At 50.1% G+C, this 12,418-nt stretch overlaps 1 protein-coding gene across 6 annotated transcripts in view; it reads right to left on the bottom strand.

Moving 5' to 3' along the window:
• TBXAS1 (thromboxane A synthase 1) overlaps positions 1–12,418 on the bottom strand; it is a 199,506-nt gene that overhangs the window by 182,537 nt on the left and 4,551 nt on the right. For 3 of the 6 annotated variants that reach the window (XM_027770512.1, XM_027770515.1, XM_027770513.1), the window contains exon 2: positions 3,490–3,657. In XM_027770512.1, coding sequence (XP_027626313.1) covers positions 3,490–3,578 — 89 coding nt within the window. In that variant the 5' untranslated portion in view covers positions 3,579–3,657. Of the gene's footprint in view, positions 1–3,489; positions 3,724–8,996; positions 9,312–12,418 lie in introns of those variants that run through there. The other 3 variants (XM_027770516.1, XM_027770517.1, XM_027770514.1) reach the window with 2 other exon arrangements.

Here is a 12,418-nt window from a genome sequence, read left to right as displayed (position 1 = left end):
AGTAAAATTTCTATTTTTCTGCTAAGTAATTCCCACTCATTAAAGAAATGTGAAAGATGAAAAAAACTACCCATAACCTCGGCACTGAAAGAAAGCCACTATTAACATTTGGGCTATTTCCTTACTCGCCTTCTTAAAGCATAAAGAAATCCTTATCTCCCTCCCCTACCCCCATCACCACAACAGGGACCCGGCAGCTGTTTCTCGGATGTTGCCTGAAAGTTAAAACAGGCTAATACTTATGGCTGCCTCGGGCAAAATGCAACTCACACAACTCGCTTCTTGCCTTTTGAAGTAAGAATTTCTGACTCTCTTATACAGAAAAATAAGTTTTTAGAGAGTTTTAGCTGGTCAGAAGTAAGAATTTCTGACTCTCTTATACGGAAAAATAAGTTTTTAGAGAGTTTTAGCTGGTGTGAAAATCGCTTACTTAGCACGTGCTTCCTGTAACGTCTAGTGAATGCGTCTACACCCCAGCTCCGTCTCTGCTGCAGCACATCACCCCGATCACAGGATACCCCGGTTCCCTGGCTCGACCACACATCAGTCAGTTTGAATGACCATCATTGGATCCTGCTCTCAGGTGCAGTGTGGGGAAACTAACGAAACACACCACACGCGGCGCATCACAGCCCGTGAAAAGAAAGGGACTTTCTCGTCTCCTGTTCTCCAAATTCACACAGACTTAATAACTAAAAAGTGCTTATTCAGTACATGCCCTGGTCTCTGTTTCTGAGGTGAGGGGGGGTATGGTATATCCACAACAGTTAGAAAAGTGGACGGCAAGTTGGCCCCAACTGAACACGCGGTCAGCTTTCAGGGGGAGAGTGATCTGGGCAAGAGGGTTTTAGGGAGCTGTGAGGGCGAAGAGAAGAGCCAGAGGGAGAAAGCAGCCGCGAAGGTCAGAGGTTAAATGAGTGCCATCCAGCAATTACTAGGCATCCACAGTGAGCCAGGCACTGTGAGAGAGGGGAGGAGTCCAGTGGTCTGATGAGAGCAGCGCTGAGAGGGGACTCATAAGTGCCTTTGGGAAACGGAAACACTTCCCTGCAGAAACGCCCCTGAGCCTGGCATGGAAGGACTGAGGAAGGACATTCAAACAGGAGACCCGCGAGGGCAAAGGCCGGGCAGTGCACCCCAGGTCTAGGGGCCGAGCTGAGCTGGGGAGTGTGGACCCATCCACCAAACACTAGCAGAGCGTCTGCCATGGACAGAAGTTTCCAGAATGGTAATGAGATCCAAGACTTGGCCTGTGCCCTCCACGAACTCAGACTGGTGGAGGGGCAAGAAGCCACCTGGGTGTCCTCATGGTTTCACCTCTCTGTCTAGGCTTCCCATTGCTATCTGACCTGGCCCGATGGCAGGGACAACTCTTGAAGGAAGAGCCAATCTGGTGAAGTGATTTGGAAACTCCACCCTCGCCCTCTGTGACATCTCCTCAGGAGCAGGATGGCCACGGGCACCTCTGCGCCTCCCGCGTTTCTTTCTGGGAATCCCTCCCTGGAGTAATAGCACCTTTCTCTCTCCCACACGTGCCCTTCCAAGAGAATAAAGCGGGGAGGCCCTGCCTCGGAGCTGGTGTCTGTTGTTTCACGGCTGCCGAGAGTCTTGCCCGGAAGAGGCGGGTCCAGAGCCCAGGGATGGTGGCCTTGTGCTAGGTCAGGGGTTGAGCCCAAGAGCCTCAGACCCATGGCCACAGTGGCTCTCTCCTCTGCCCCTCTGCTTCAGCATTAGCCTCTCTGAGTACTGAGCCCAAGCCTAGAACCTCCACGTCTCCCCCAGCCTGTGACATCTGGTCCAGGTCCCCGCCCCCCGACTTTGCAGCAGGGCCTCCCGCCTGGCCTGGCACACATTAACAGGTCAATAAATATTTCCGTGATAACAAATGGAACTCGGGTCTCGCTTCCTATTGACCACCTCTGCTTCATGCCTCTATCTTAATCTCTGCACTTCGAGCCATTTTATTAATACGGCCCCGAGATTAGATTGCCGGTGTGCAGCTGCCTGGCTGCAAGGCGTGCCTGCCACTCGCTCGTCACACACGCTCTCTGTCGGACACTGCGGAGTCCAGGCGCTCCAAGGACACAGTACGGACAGGAGCGAGAGAGCAGGAGGTGTACGCTGTGGGAACCACAGGCCAAGCTGAACAGTGGATGAGAAATTAATATTAATAAACACATGACGGGAAATGAGAAATAAAGCTAACCCACTACAGCCATCTCCCTCACTTTGGGGTTACGTGGATGATAGTGGATCTCAGCAGCGGAATCTACTGAGCCCTTACTGCCTGTCGCGGGGCTGGGGCTTCCCTGAGCAGAGAAACACGCCAGGAGGGATTACTAGGGCTGGGGGGCCAGGGGCTACCATTTGCTCTTGGTTTTGCATGTGTCTAGTTTTAATGCAAGATAAGTGACACTCAGATAGAGAAGTTCAAAAGATAATTAAACCAGTTAAAAAGAAAAACAGCACTGGGACTGAAGCTGGGTTTCAGAGCCAATTTCCAAGAAGTAATTTCATCATCATAGAACATCAAACGTGCATTCCACTTTCAGCTATGCAAATTCCGAAAGAATAATACCTCACATTTGCATAATGCTTGATGCTTTTCAAAGTGCTTTCCCACTTATTAATCCAGAGGAGGCTCTATTACCACCAGAAACATAAATTGAAATTCTGTTCCAACTCCGTTATTTTTTTCACTTTCCCCTTGAAAACCAGAGTCACCTAAATCCAGGTGCTTTCGATTGAGTAGGCAACTCTAATAAGTGTAACCGACAAGGTGAACGCTCATGAACGGAGCGTGTCCTGGGTGTTGCACCGCTGTGGACCCCACAGAGCCGGGTTTAGGAAAACCAACTGCTGAATTAACCAAACCATGGGGGCGTGCCTTGTGGTTCAAGTCCGAGATTCTTTCAGGGTTTCAGATGTTGTGGGTGTTACGTTGGTCAGAATTCATTCCCTTCTATCAGATTCTAGAAAATTTGGAAATTGGTTCTACCACTTTGTCCTTAAACACACAGAAATCCCCAACAGTGCTTCCCCAAAGTGGTCCGCGTTAGCCAAACAGCTCCAAGGTCTTCTGTGTTTTTCATGTAACATGAACCAAGAGGCTGAATCCACAGTAAATCCAACACGGAGAGAGGATCTTAGGAAAACAAGGTGAGAAGATACAACGGGGTATGAGGAAACACTTCCACCCAAGCCTAATGCCTTTGCAATTTGTTTCTTTTTCCATCTCTTTCCAACTTAATTATGCATAGCGTTCTCAGCCACTGAATCACCAGCCTTTCCTGACACTTCAATCTCATGCATTTTAGCAAAAGATTAACCTGGCTGTTTGCTTTTAATTCTGAAGCTGTGTTAATACTCAACTCCCTCTAGATTAGAAAAGAAGAAAAACACACTCCCACGTACCCCATCCTGGCACCAGCAAGGCTCCAGGGCTGACATATCCGGCGAGGTCACTGACCCTAGGGTTGGGGCACTTACCATTTCAGCAGGGCCACGAGAACCACGGACAGGGCCACCGTCACCGTGAGTCCATTCACTTCTAATCTTAGAAACCCCAAGGCTTCCATTGCTCCTCCGCGCCCCCGGAGCAGTGGTCCTCTAGGTGCAGGAGAAAAATGGACTCCCTAGAGTCACAGCACCCACGATCTGCAGATGGAGGAAGGAGCAGTCAGCCGAGAACACATCACACCCAGTGGGTTCCCGAAATGTGTTCTTTCTCAGGGTTTCTCCTTATAAAGAGGAAGGAAGAGGAGGGAATACAAAGGGTTTCATTGTGAGGCAATGAATCAGCAACTTTATTTTCTTGATGACTGCATCATCAATAAACATTTATATTAACTTCCCCAGAACCCGGCCCCATGTTTGACGGCCCCATGTCTGCTGAGAGACAGAATGGCTGCCACGGTAGGCTTCTCGGACCAGCAGCCATCAAAGAAGGGCTCTCCTCCAAAATACACTGAGTTGTCAGAAAAGTCATCACGGGGAACCAGCAGTTAGCATAATGGCTGTGTCGCTGGACTCCCACATAGTCGACCGCGGTTCGCGTCCCAGACCCGATGGCTTAAAAACTCATGCCGGGCTCGTGTGCATGTGTGCCCAAGATCCCGAGAGGAGAATGGAGGAGAAGGGATTGCGGTGTGACCATCCCCCCTGGGGGGTGATTTCTCGCTTTCTGTCTCTATGTCTCTCTCTGTCTGTCTGGCGAGCACACGCGCACTATAGCAAAAAAAAACCTCTCAAAAAAAAAAAAAACCAGAAAAGTCATCACGTATTTTTTCATGTTTTTCTATGCAAAAATACATTGTGACTTTTCCAACAACCCAATATATCTGCATATTTTTATATTCAGAGTTAAGTGACTATATGGGTCAGAGACTGAATATTCTAGAAAAAAATTGAGGCCAGACATTAGCCTGATGGAAAACCCTGGCACCCTGGAAGACAGCTACCCCATAATGTTTATCCGTTCCTGAGTCTAGTGGCCCCTCCTGGGTTGGATGGCCCCTTGGTGGCAGGCTGGAGGAGCAGCCGAGAGCTCTGCCTCAGGTCAGTGCAGGCAGATAAGGCAGACTTCCCCGAGATGTCTAAAGCATGTTGTAAACCTGGGTGTGGGCCCTTTGTTCTGGCTCTGAGCTTATCTGGCTAAGTAGACAGAACTGTGTTCTGCTGTTTTGCTTAACCATCAGTGAATCACAAAGCAGTAACTGAAGAGGGCAGAGAGGTTCCCTCACTGTGACACTCAGCCATTAGTCCCACCGGGTAGGGGGCAGGCCCTGCACTGGGTTTAGACAGTGTTAGCATTGGACCTCAGAGAATTTCCACTGGAGAGACAGACTGTAAACGGGGAGACAAATAAAGAAGTGATTGTGTGGTCACCAAGTGGCATAGTGGTTAAGGCACTGAACTACCACATGGCCGACCGTGGTTCAAGTCCTGGACCTGGAGGCTTGAAACACGCCAGGCATGAGTGCATGTGTACCCAAGATCTCGAGAGGAGAGTGAAGCAGAGGGGACTGCAGTGCGACTATCTCCCTGGGAGGGTGATTTCTCACTTTCTCTTTATCTGCAACTGTCTCTCTAACGAGCACACACACCCTATAACAAAAACATCTCTGAAGAAAAAGAGGAGGAGGAGGAGGAAGAAGAAGTGGAAGAAGAAGAGGAAGAAGAAGAGGAAGGAAGAGTAGGAGAAGGAGGAGAAGGAGAAGAAGATTGCAAGCTGAGAAAAGGGCCGTGCAGTGGTGCGGAAAAGGTTGTGATGAGGAAGAGCCAGTTGACCTCCAGGAAGGTGTGGCCCTGGGGCCTGTGTCCACCTGGGACTTGTTGGTATGGAGGAGCTCACCCTGTGAGGAGCCTCAGGTAGAGCTCTCCAGGCAAAAAGGGCAACACAGATGAAGACTCTGAGGCGGGAAAGAACAGCACAGGTGGCAGGGCCAGCGGGGAGGAGCCCGGCGAAGGAGCGGGTATCTGCAGCAGCCACACAGCCCGAGCCACTGCAGGCGATGTCCAGTACATCAAGATCACCCTGGCAGCCTGTGAAGCGTTCACTGAAACAAAGCAGAGAGGCCGTAGGGAAGGCCACCACCTTTATCTAGTGATCAGGATGCTCACACCACAACAGGGAAGATAGCTAGGAAGGAGGAGATGAGTTTAATCATTCTGGAATATATGAACAGACTTCAGAAAGTTCCATGGAAAATGAAATTAGAGTATGAGTTTATTTGGGTGCAAAAAAATATTAAAATCTATGCATAATTTTTAATTTTTTAAAAAAGTTTGCTATAGGGCATGTGTGCTCACCAGAGAGACAGACAGAAGAGAAAGAGAGAAAAAGTAAGAAAGCAAGCTGCCAGGCCCAGGATTACAACTGCACTCGGCCATGTGGGAGTCCAGAGCCTAAACCACCACACCACCTGCTGCCTCCCACATAATTTTTTGATAACACATATTTCCTACAAACTTTTTGAAAACCCCTCGCATGTTTGGGTCAGATGCTGCAGAATTTCCTGGGGGAACAGATGTGAAAGGGGAAGGGAGGGGAGGGAGGGACCACGATGGACTCTCATATCCCTGACTTGAGCTATAGAAGTCTAGGTGCCATTCACCGAGGAGAGAAGGCTGGAGGAGATAAGACATTGTGGGGAAAAGCAAGAATTCCGTTTTGGTCCTATTAAGCTTGAGAAACCTGGGAGACCTCCAAATGGATCTGTCAAGTCAGAAAGGAATCTTAGCTGCAAATATAAATAGCAACAATTAATCATGATAATACTGTTTGTGGAGCACTCACTATGTGCTAGTTACTATTCTGAGGGTCTTCATTTCAGCCTCGTAAACAAGTCTAAGAGGTAAAGCTCGTCACTAACCCCATTTTACAGGAAAAGAAACGGAGGAATGGGCTGTGTGACTCCAAAGCCCATTACCCTTATTGAAAGATTATGTTCAAAAGTGGAAGTGACAAGCATAAATTTGGTACGTAAATCCAGAAGAGGCACGTGTCCACCACCAATAAACAGGGAACCACAGAAATACCAAGGCCCTTCCAAGCACCGCCCTCGTCTCTAACTGTGTGCCCCGCCCTGCCCCCGTTTTGTATTTGTTCTTAGTGTCCCCCCAACTGCAGCGCCCCATCCAGACCCGAGTGTCCCAGGCTGCAGTTCAGCCCTGTTAGACAGCTGTCCCTCATCATCATCTATCGCTCCTTATCTCGTCTGATCAGCATCTCCACTGGAATGGTTACACAGATGTGCACACGCGGCTTCGTTTCAGCAGGGGTCCCCTGAAACACTCTGCTTTCAGCCCGAAAAGCCCCTGTGCAGGGTGGAGCAAGGTGCCACGGAGGGAGTGGCCTTTCATCATGACCTCGGATCTGACTAAACTCAGTGGATCAGACGTTAGAGGGTTCCAAGGTGAAACAGACGTGAGCAAGGCCGGCATCCGCTCTGCTGAGTAAGCTTACTTACTGCGAGACTGCTCAGGGACTGTCACCTGCCAGCGTGACTGGGAGTCTCCAAGAGAGGGCCGTGGAAATCGGCATCACTCAGGCGCATTTGACCACAGGCTCCTTCAGGAGCACTTACTGAACACATGCCAGATGGGGTGCTCTGAGGAACTCGATTTGAACAGCGCTGACCAAGCCTGGGAACCAAGAACACGAGAGAGCAGGTGCCGAGTTCCGTGGCCACCTGAACCGGGTCTCCACTTCCCTTCTCGGGCTCTTTGCCTGGATGTCACCCTGGGAGCACGGCGCCCGTGAGCTAACCCAAGATCCCGCCTTGTTCATGGGGGTGCTATAGAGTGTGGGCAAGCTCAGAGATGTCCAGGTTTCTTGAGGGGTTGCACTGAGGTCCCTCCTGCATTGTGGAGCCCTTCCTATGAGATGTGCAAAAACTGGAAATGCCAGGGGGAGATTATCCCACCCTTTCCATGCCTGCCACTGAGCAAGATAGTACTCTGTGAATGGTGGCCATTAGCAGGACGGAGAGGAGGGTCAGAAATGAGAGGTATTAAGGGTTTTCATCACACGAGTAAGTAACCTGATTAAGGATGTGTTACAATTTGAACATTCACAACACGATATAAGGACACTCTGGCCAGGGCTTCTCTGGGAAAAAGGGCATTCTGTTGCCATGATGTTTACCATAATTAAACATTAGACTTTTAGCTAGTTTCTGAATCTTTTTTTTCCTTCTTCTTTTTAGAGAGGCAGGGTCTTGCTAGGATGCAAGACTAGCCTCAGACTTGCAATCCTCCTGTCTCCTGGGGTTACAGGTACATGCCGCCGTGCCTATCTGATACTTTTCTTTCAATAATGTGTGTATTAAAAACAGGGCCGGGCCAGCAGGAAGTGTGCTGGTTAAGGAGCTGGACCCCCACACAGTCCAGAGCAGTTTGACTCCTGGACTCTGGCTTGAAAATCACACCGGGCACATGTGAATGAATGCCCAAAATTCTAGGAGAAGAATGGAGGAGAAGGGACTGTGACATGGCCATCACCCCTGGAGGTGATTTCTTATGTTCCCTCTCACTGTCTCTGTGATAAGCGCACATACCCTGTGGCCAAAAACAAAAACAAATAAACAAAACAACAACAAATACCACGATTAGAGGACGGGATGGTGGTCAGAGGTAAACCCGACACAGGGGTTGGCGGTTCGCATCTGGAGACCTCCCCGAGCGCAGCAGGCAGGTGTGTGCCCATGGTTCCAACCTGACTGAGACTCGACTCAGAAAATGACAATGAGCTTAGAAAGGATGGATAAATTCCCCAATTTAAGAATATTATCTATTGGAGCCAAGAGGTGGCATGGTGGTTAAGGCTCTGGACTCTCATGTGGCTGACACAGTTCAAGTCCCAAACTTAGCAGCTTGAAATATGCTGGGTGCATGTGCATTAAGTCCCTAAAATCCCAAGAAGAGATGGAGGAGAAGAGATTGCATCATGGCCATCCACCTGGGGGGAGGGGGGATTTCTAGCTTTCTGTCTCTGTCTTTCCAGCAAGTGCACATGCCCCATAGCAAAACTCTATCAAAAAAAAAAAAAAAAAAAGTTGTTTCTTTCTCTCTCATTCATCAAAAGAATAATCTTGAAATTTAAAATATGAGGGGCCAGCAGGTGGCATGGTAGTTAAGAGCACTGAACTTCCACATGGCCAACTGTAGTTCAAATCCCAGACCTGGAGGCTTGTTTTCTCTCTCTCTCTCTGTCCCTCTCTGATAAAATTAAAAGAAAGAAAGAAAGAAAGTTTAATAAATTAATTATAAAAATAATTTTTAAAATGAAAATAATAATAAATAACGCAACTCTACGGAATTGTATAGAAAATACAATCGACAATCCTAACTGCCAGAGACCAACGCTGTTCACAAATTGGTGTGCATCCTCCTGTGCCTTTTTCCATGCATATCCAGAAGTAGGTATATTTTAGTTTTTATGAAAACAAAATCTTCGTATCCATGCCATCCTGCAGCTGGTCTTTTTCACTTACCATGTCACGAATATTTTCCCCTGTTCATATTTAGAGACAGACAGGCTGCAGTGTGTGGACGTGCTGTGACTTGGTTAGCATGGCCTCGATCGGATGGCGTTCGCGTTGTTTCTGTATCTTCCCAACTCCAGATGAGGCTGCAGGGGACATTCAGTACTGACTACTGTCCCCTCAGACGAGGATATCCCAAGTGGCAGTCTTAGAAGTGGACCTGCCGGATCCAGAGATGCACGTTTCGGAAATGCTGGCAGGTGCTGACCTCATCCAGGCAGCACAGACTCCACCCCACCCTGAGCGGTGTTGAAGGAGCCTGTCCACCCTACACGGTAGGATGTCCCACAGAGCTTTTCCCTTTGTCCCAACCCACTCCAAGTCTGTTTTACCCTCCTACATCCAGGCAGACGCTCCCCTAGAGTGGAGTCAACTGTTTTGACTTAAGTCTTGTGTTTCTTTTTAAAGTTTTCACTCCATAAATTCTGTGGTATTTCCTCCATATTCTTTGTGTTTAAAAACCACCCGTGCAGATGTCTGAGCGGTGCCCTCCTCCCCTACCAGAGGTTCCCAGCTGCTCTGTGCTAAGCTTGGTGTCTCTGATGACGACTGAGGCAGGGACTGCGAGCGGCATCCTCAGGGCACACCCTCTGGGCCACGCAGGACCCTGAGTAGAGGGGCAATGTGCTTTCTCGGTGCTATAGAAGCAAAAGAGCTTTCACATCTCCTTGTTCCAGCCTCAGAGCTCCCCCAGGGAGCAGATGAGCAGTGCTTTCATTCCTGGGTTCCGAGGAAAAGCTACCAGAGCTCAGAGAAGTCCCACGTGGCTGAACTCACACGTCGAATATCCTGTAGAGGCAAGACTCCAGCCCAGTCCTCCGGCTTTACACTGGGCTCTTTCACTAAATCTAAAGTCATGTCCTGGTTTAGGGTAGTCACAGCTCGCTGAGCCAGCCTGCAGCTGCAATGGGTTTGTTCTTCTGCTTATTGCCCCAGGATGAGAGGGGCAGTAGTCAAGGAAGACCCCAGGGGGCATGTGCCTGGGTCCTGTAAGATGTGGCCTCCCAGCGGGAGATACTAGACCCCTTTGGAAGGCTGAAAACCTCAGCTAGCCCCTGTTCAGTTCAAGCTTCTCAATATCACCCATGTCTTAGGGGTTCTCCATCCTGTTTCTGAGAACATAAGACCCAGTTAGGAGGATTCCTCCAGTCCTTCATTCCTTCAGAAGACAAACATTTACAGAATGATACTAAGCACTGGGCACTAGGGTTAGAATTCTGACATGTAAGAACTGGGTCTCACCAACCAGGCGCATGTCTTCCAGACTGAGAGAGCAGACAAGGAAACACCTGAGTTTCGTCCACGTTGCAGCTGTGATAACCCAGACTCAGTACAGGGCACAGAGGAGACAAAAGGAGGAGGGCAGGAGACTGGTAACAGGTTTGCAACCACTGACCCCTAAGCTCAGAAAGGACAGACGAGAAGAGGGCGCATGTGCCGGCAAAGGGGGCACAGCTCAAAGGCTTCAGAAGCCGGGGCTGAGTGGGAGGAGGGGGAGCTCAGAGGCTGTTCATGCAAGACACCGTGTGCCATGTGGAGGAGTTCACCCTTGATTTAGGGTCGGGAGAAAGCCAGAGCAGAGGGTCCAGTCGGGCAGCGGTCCAGCTGGCTTGTAGAGCTAGCCCTCAGGAGGCAAACCGGATGGCTTTTACTAGGTGAGACCAGCCAGGAGCTGTGGTCACCTAGAGAGGAGATGAGGGCCTGACCAGGGCAGGTGAGGGCCAGTTTGTGAGAGCACCGGGAAAGCTGGATGGACAAGATCGGTTACTGATGGGTCTGAGGGTGAAGAGGAGGGGGAGTCAGAGCTCCTGACCTTCTGGCTCTGTTAACCGAGCCCTCGATGGTGCCACACACAGTAAGGACTTGGGGAAAGGAGTAAGTGCAGGAAACTGTAATATGTGGTTAGGGTGTTTTCCAGGCTGAGCACGAGACCCCTGGCGGCCACACGGGCACAGGTGTTCAGGAGGTGGCCAGGTCAGAAGTAGAGGTGAGAGAAGGGCTGACGTCTGGAAGTTGTTTCCATTCCGAGAGCCATTTCCACATGCATGGGGCAAAGCTACAGGGATAAAACTGGCCCCAGAGAGAGAGCATGTTGCCAAATGGACCTTGGAGAGAACACCCTGAAAAGCATAGCGGGGTGGGGGTGGGGGGTGCAAAATGGAGCCCAATAAAGGTCTGAGGAGGGATGGCCCTAGAAAGATAAAGAGAGAAAGAGAGAGAGAAAGAGAAAGAACACACACTTGCCAGAAATTCAGCAGAAGTATCTCGTTTCAGTACTTAAATATGCAGTTTTTTGTTTTCAGATGGTCTGAGTTCGAATCCTACCCTTTCATGGCTCTAGCTTGGAGAGCTCACAGCTCTGTCCCCACCTGTAACGTGGGGGTAATTGTGCACGCTGCCCAGGGCAACAGCGAAGTAGATGAGGGACTCTGTAGTCTGTTCCACAGGGCTCTGACACACAGCCAGCCCTCGAAGCACCAGGACTGTGACTGTTGTCACCAAAGCCACCCGACGACAGTTGTGAGAAGCAGGCAAGGCCAAGGGCATTGAATATTACAGAACGGCGGGTGAGCTGGCTATCGATGTGTCTTTGGGCTCAGCAGTTTGGTCATTACAGCCACGCCCACTATGGCTTTGGCGGAGCAGTGGGTGTGGACGGCCAGACCTAGAGAAAGAGTGGTTTAGAAGGGGCTGATTCAACCATCTCCCCTCCCCTCGGCCCTGCGGCTGAGGTGGGGAAGACACAGGTTTGGGCTGGCTAGGGGCCCCACGGGAAGTGACAACCACTCCAGCATCAGGAGGCTCGCGGGCGACAGCAGCCATCTGTGTGTTTCCCCCTGTCTGGGAGAGGGCACAGCCATCCCTTCCCTTTGAGGTTGCTATGGAGATATGGACGGGTTCATAAACAGTTTTAAGGTCTATGTCAAATCTTGAATTTGTACTGGTTGTGAGGGCAGGGACCGTATTTTATATGTCATCATACAACCGCACTGCCTGTCACGTTGTGATCTCAGCCACTCGCTTGGCTTTCATGAACATCCACAGCTGATCTCTCCCAGACCTGTTGTCTCCAGCTCCATTCTCACCCCCTGAGTCTCAGACCACTGCATCCGGCTGCCCACCGGCCCTCCTCTGGCAATGATCCCACAGATGCTGCAGACTCGCGATCCCTAAAACTAGACTCTGTCACAGCATCTTTCCTCCATTCACCTCCTTGTCCTCATCATTGTCCCCCAACCCAGCAAGTCAAACCTCCTTCCACTCAGTCCTTAAGAACCTCGGCATCCTCCCTCCAGTCAATCACCTGGCCCGGTGGGTTCTGCCCACTAAGCCACTCTCGGTCTGGCCCTGACTCCCTTTGCCCACTCCTC

This window comes from Tupaia chinensis, unplaced genomic scaffold (assembly GCF_000334495.1).
Source record: "Tupaia chinensis unplaced genomic scaffold, TupChi_1.0 Scaffold000140_1, whole genome shotgun sequence".
Taxonomy (NCBI): Eukaryota; Metazoa; Chordata; class Mammalia; order Scandentia; family Tupaiidae; genus Tupaia; species Tupaia belangeri.
This window is presented reverse-complemented; position numbering and strand designations above follow the sequence as displayed.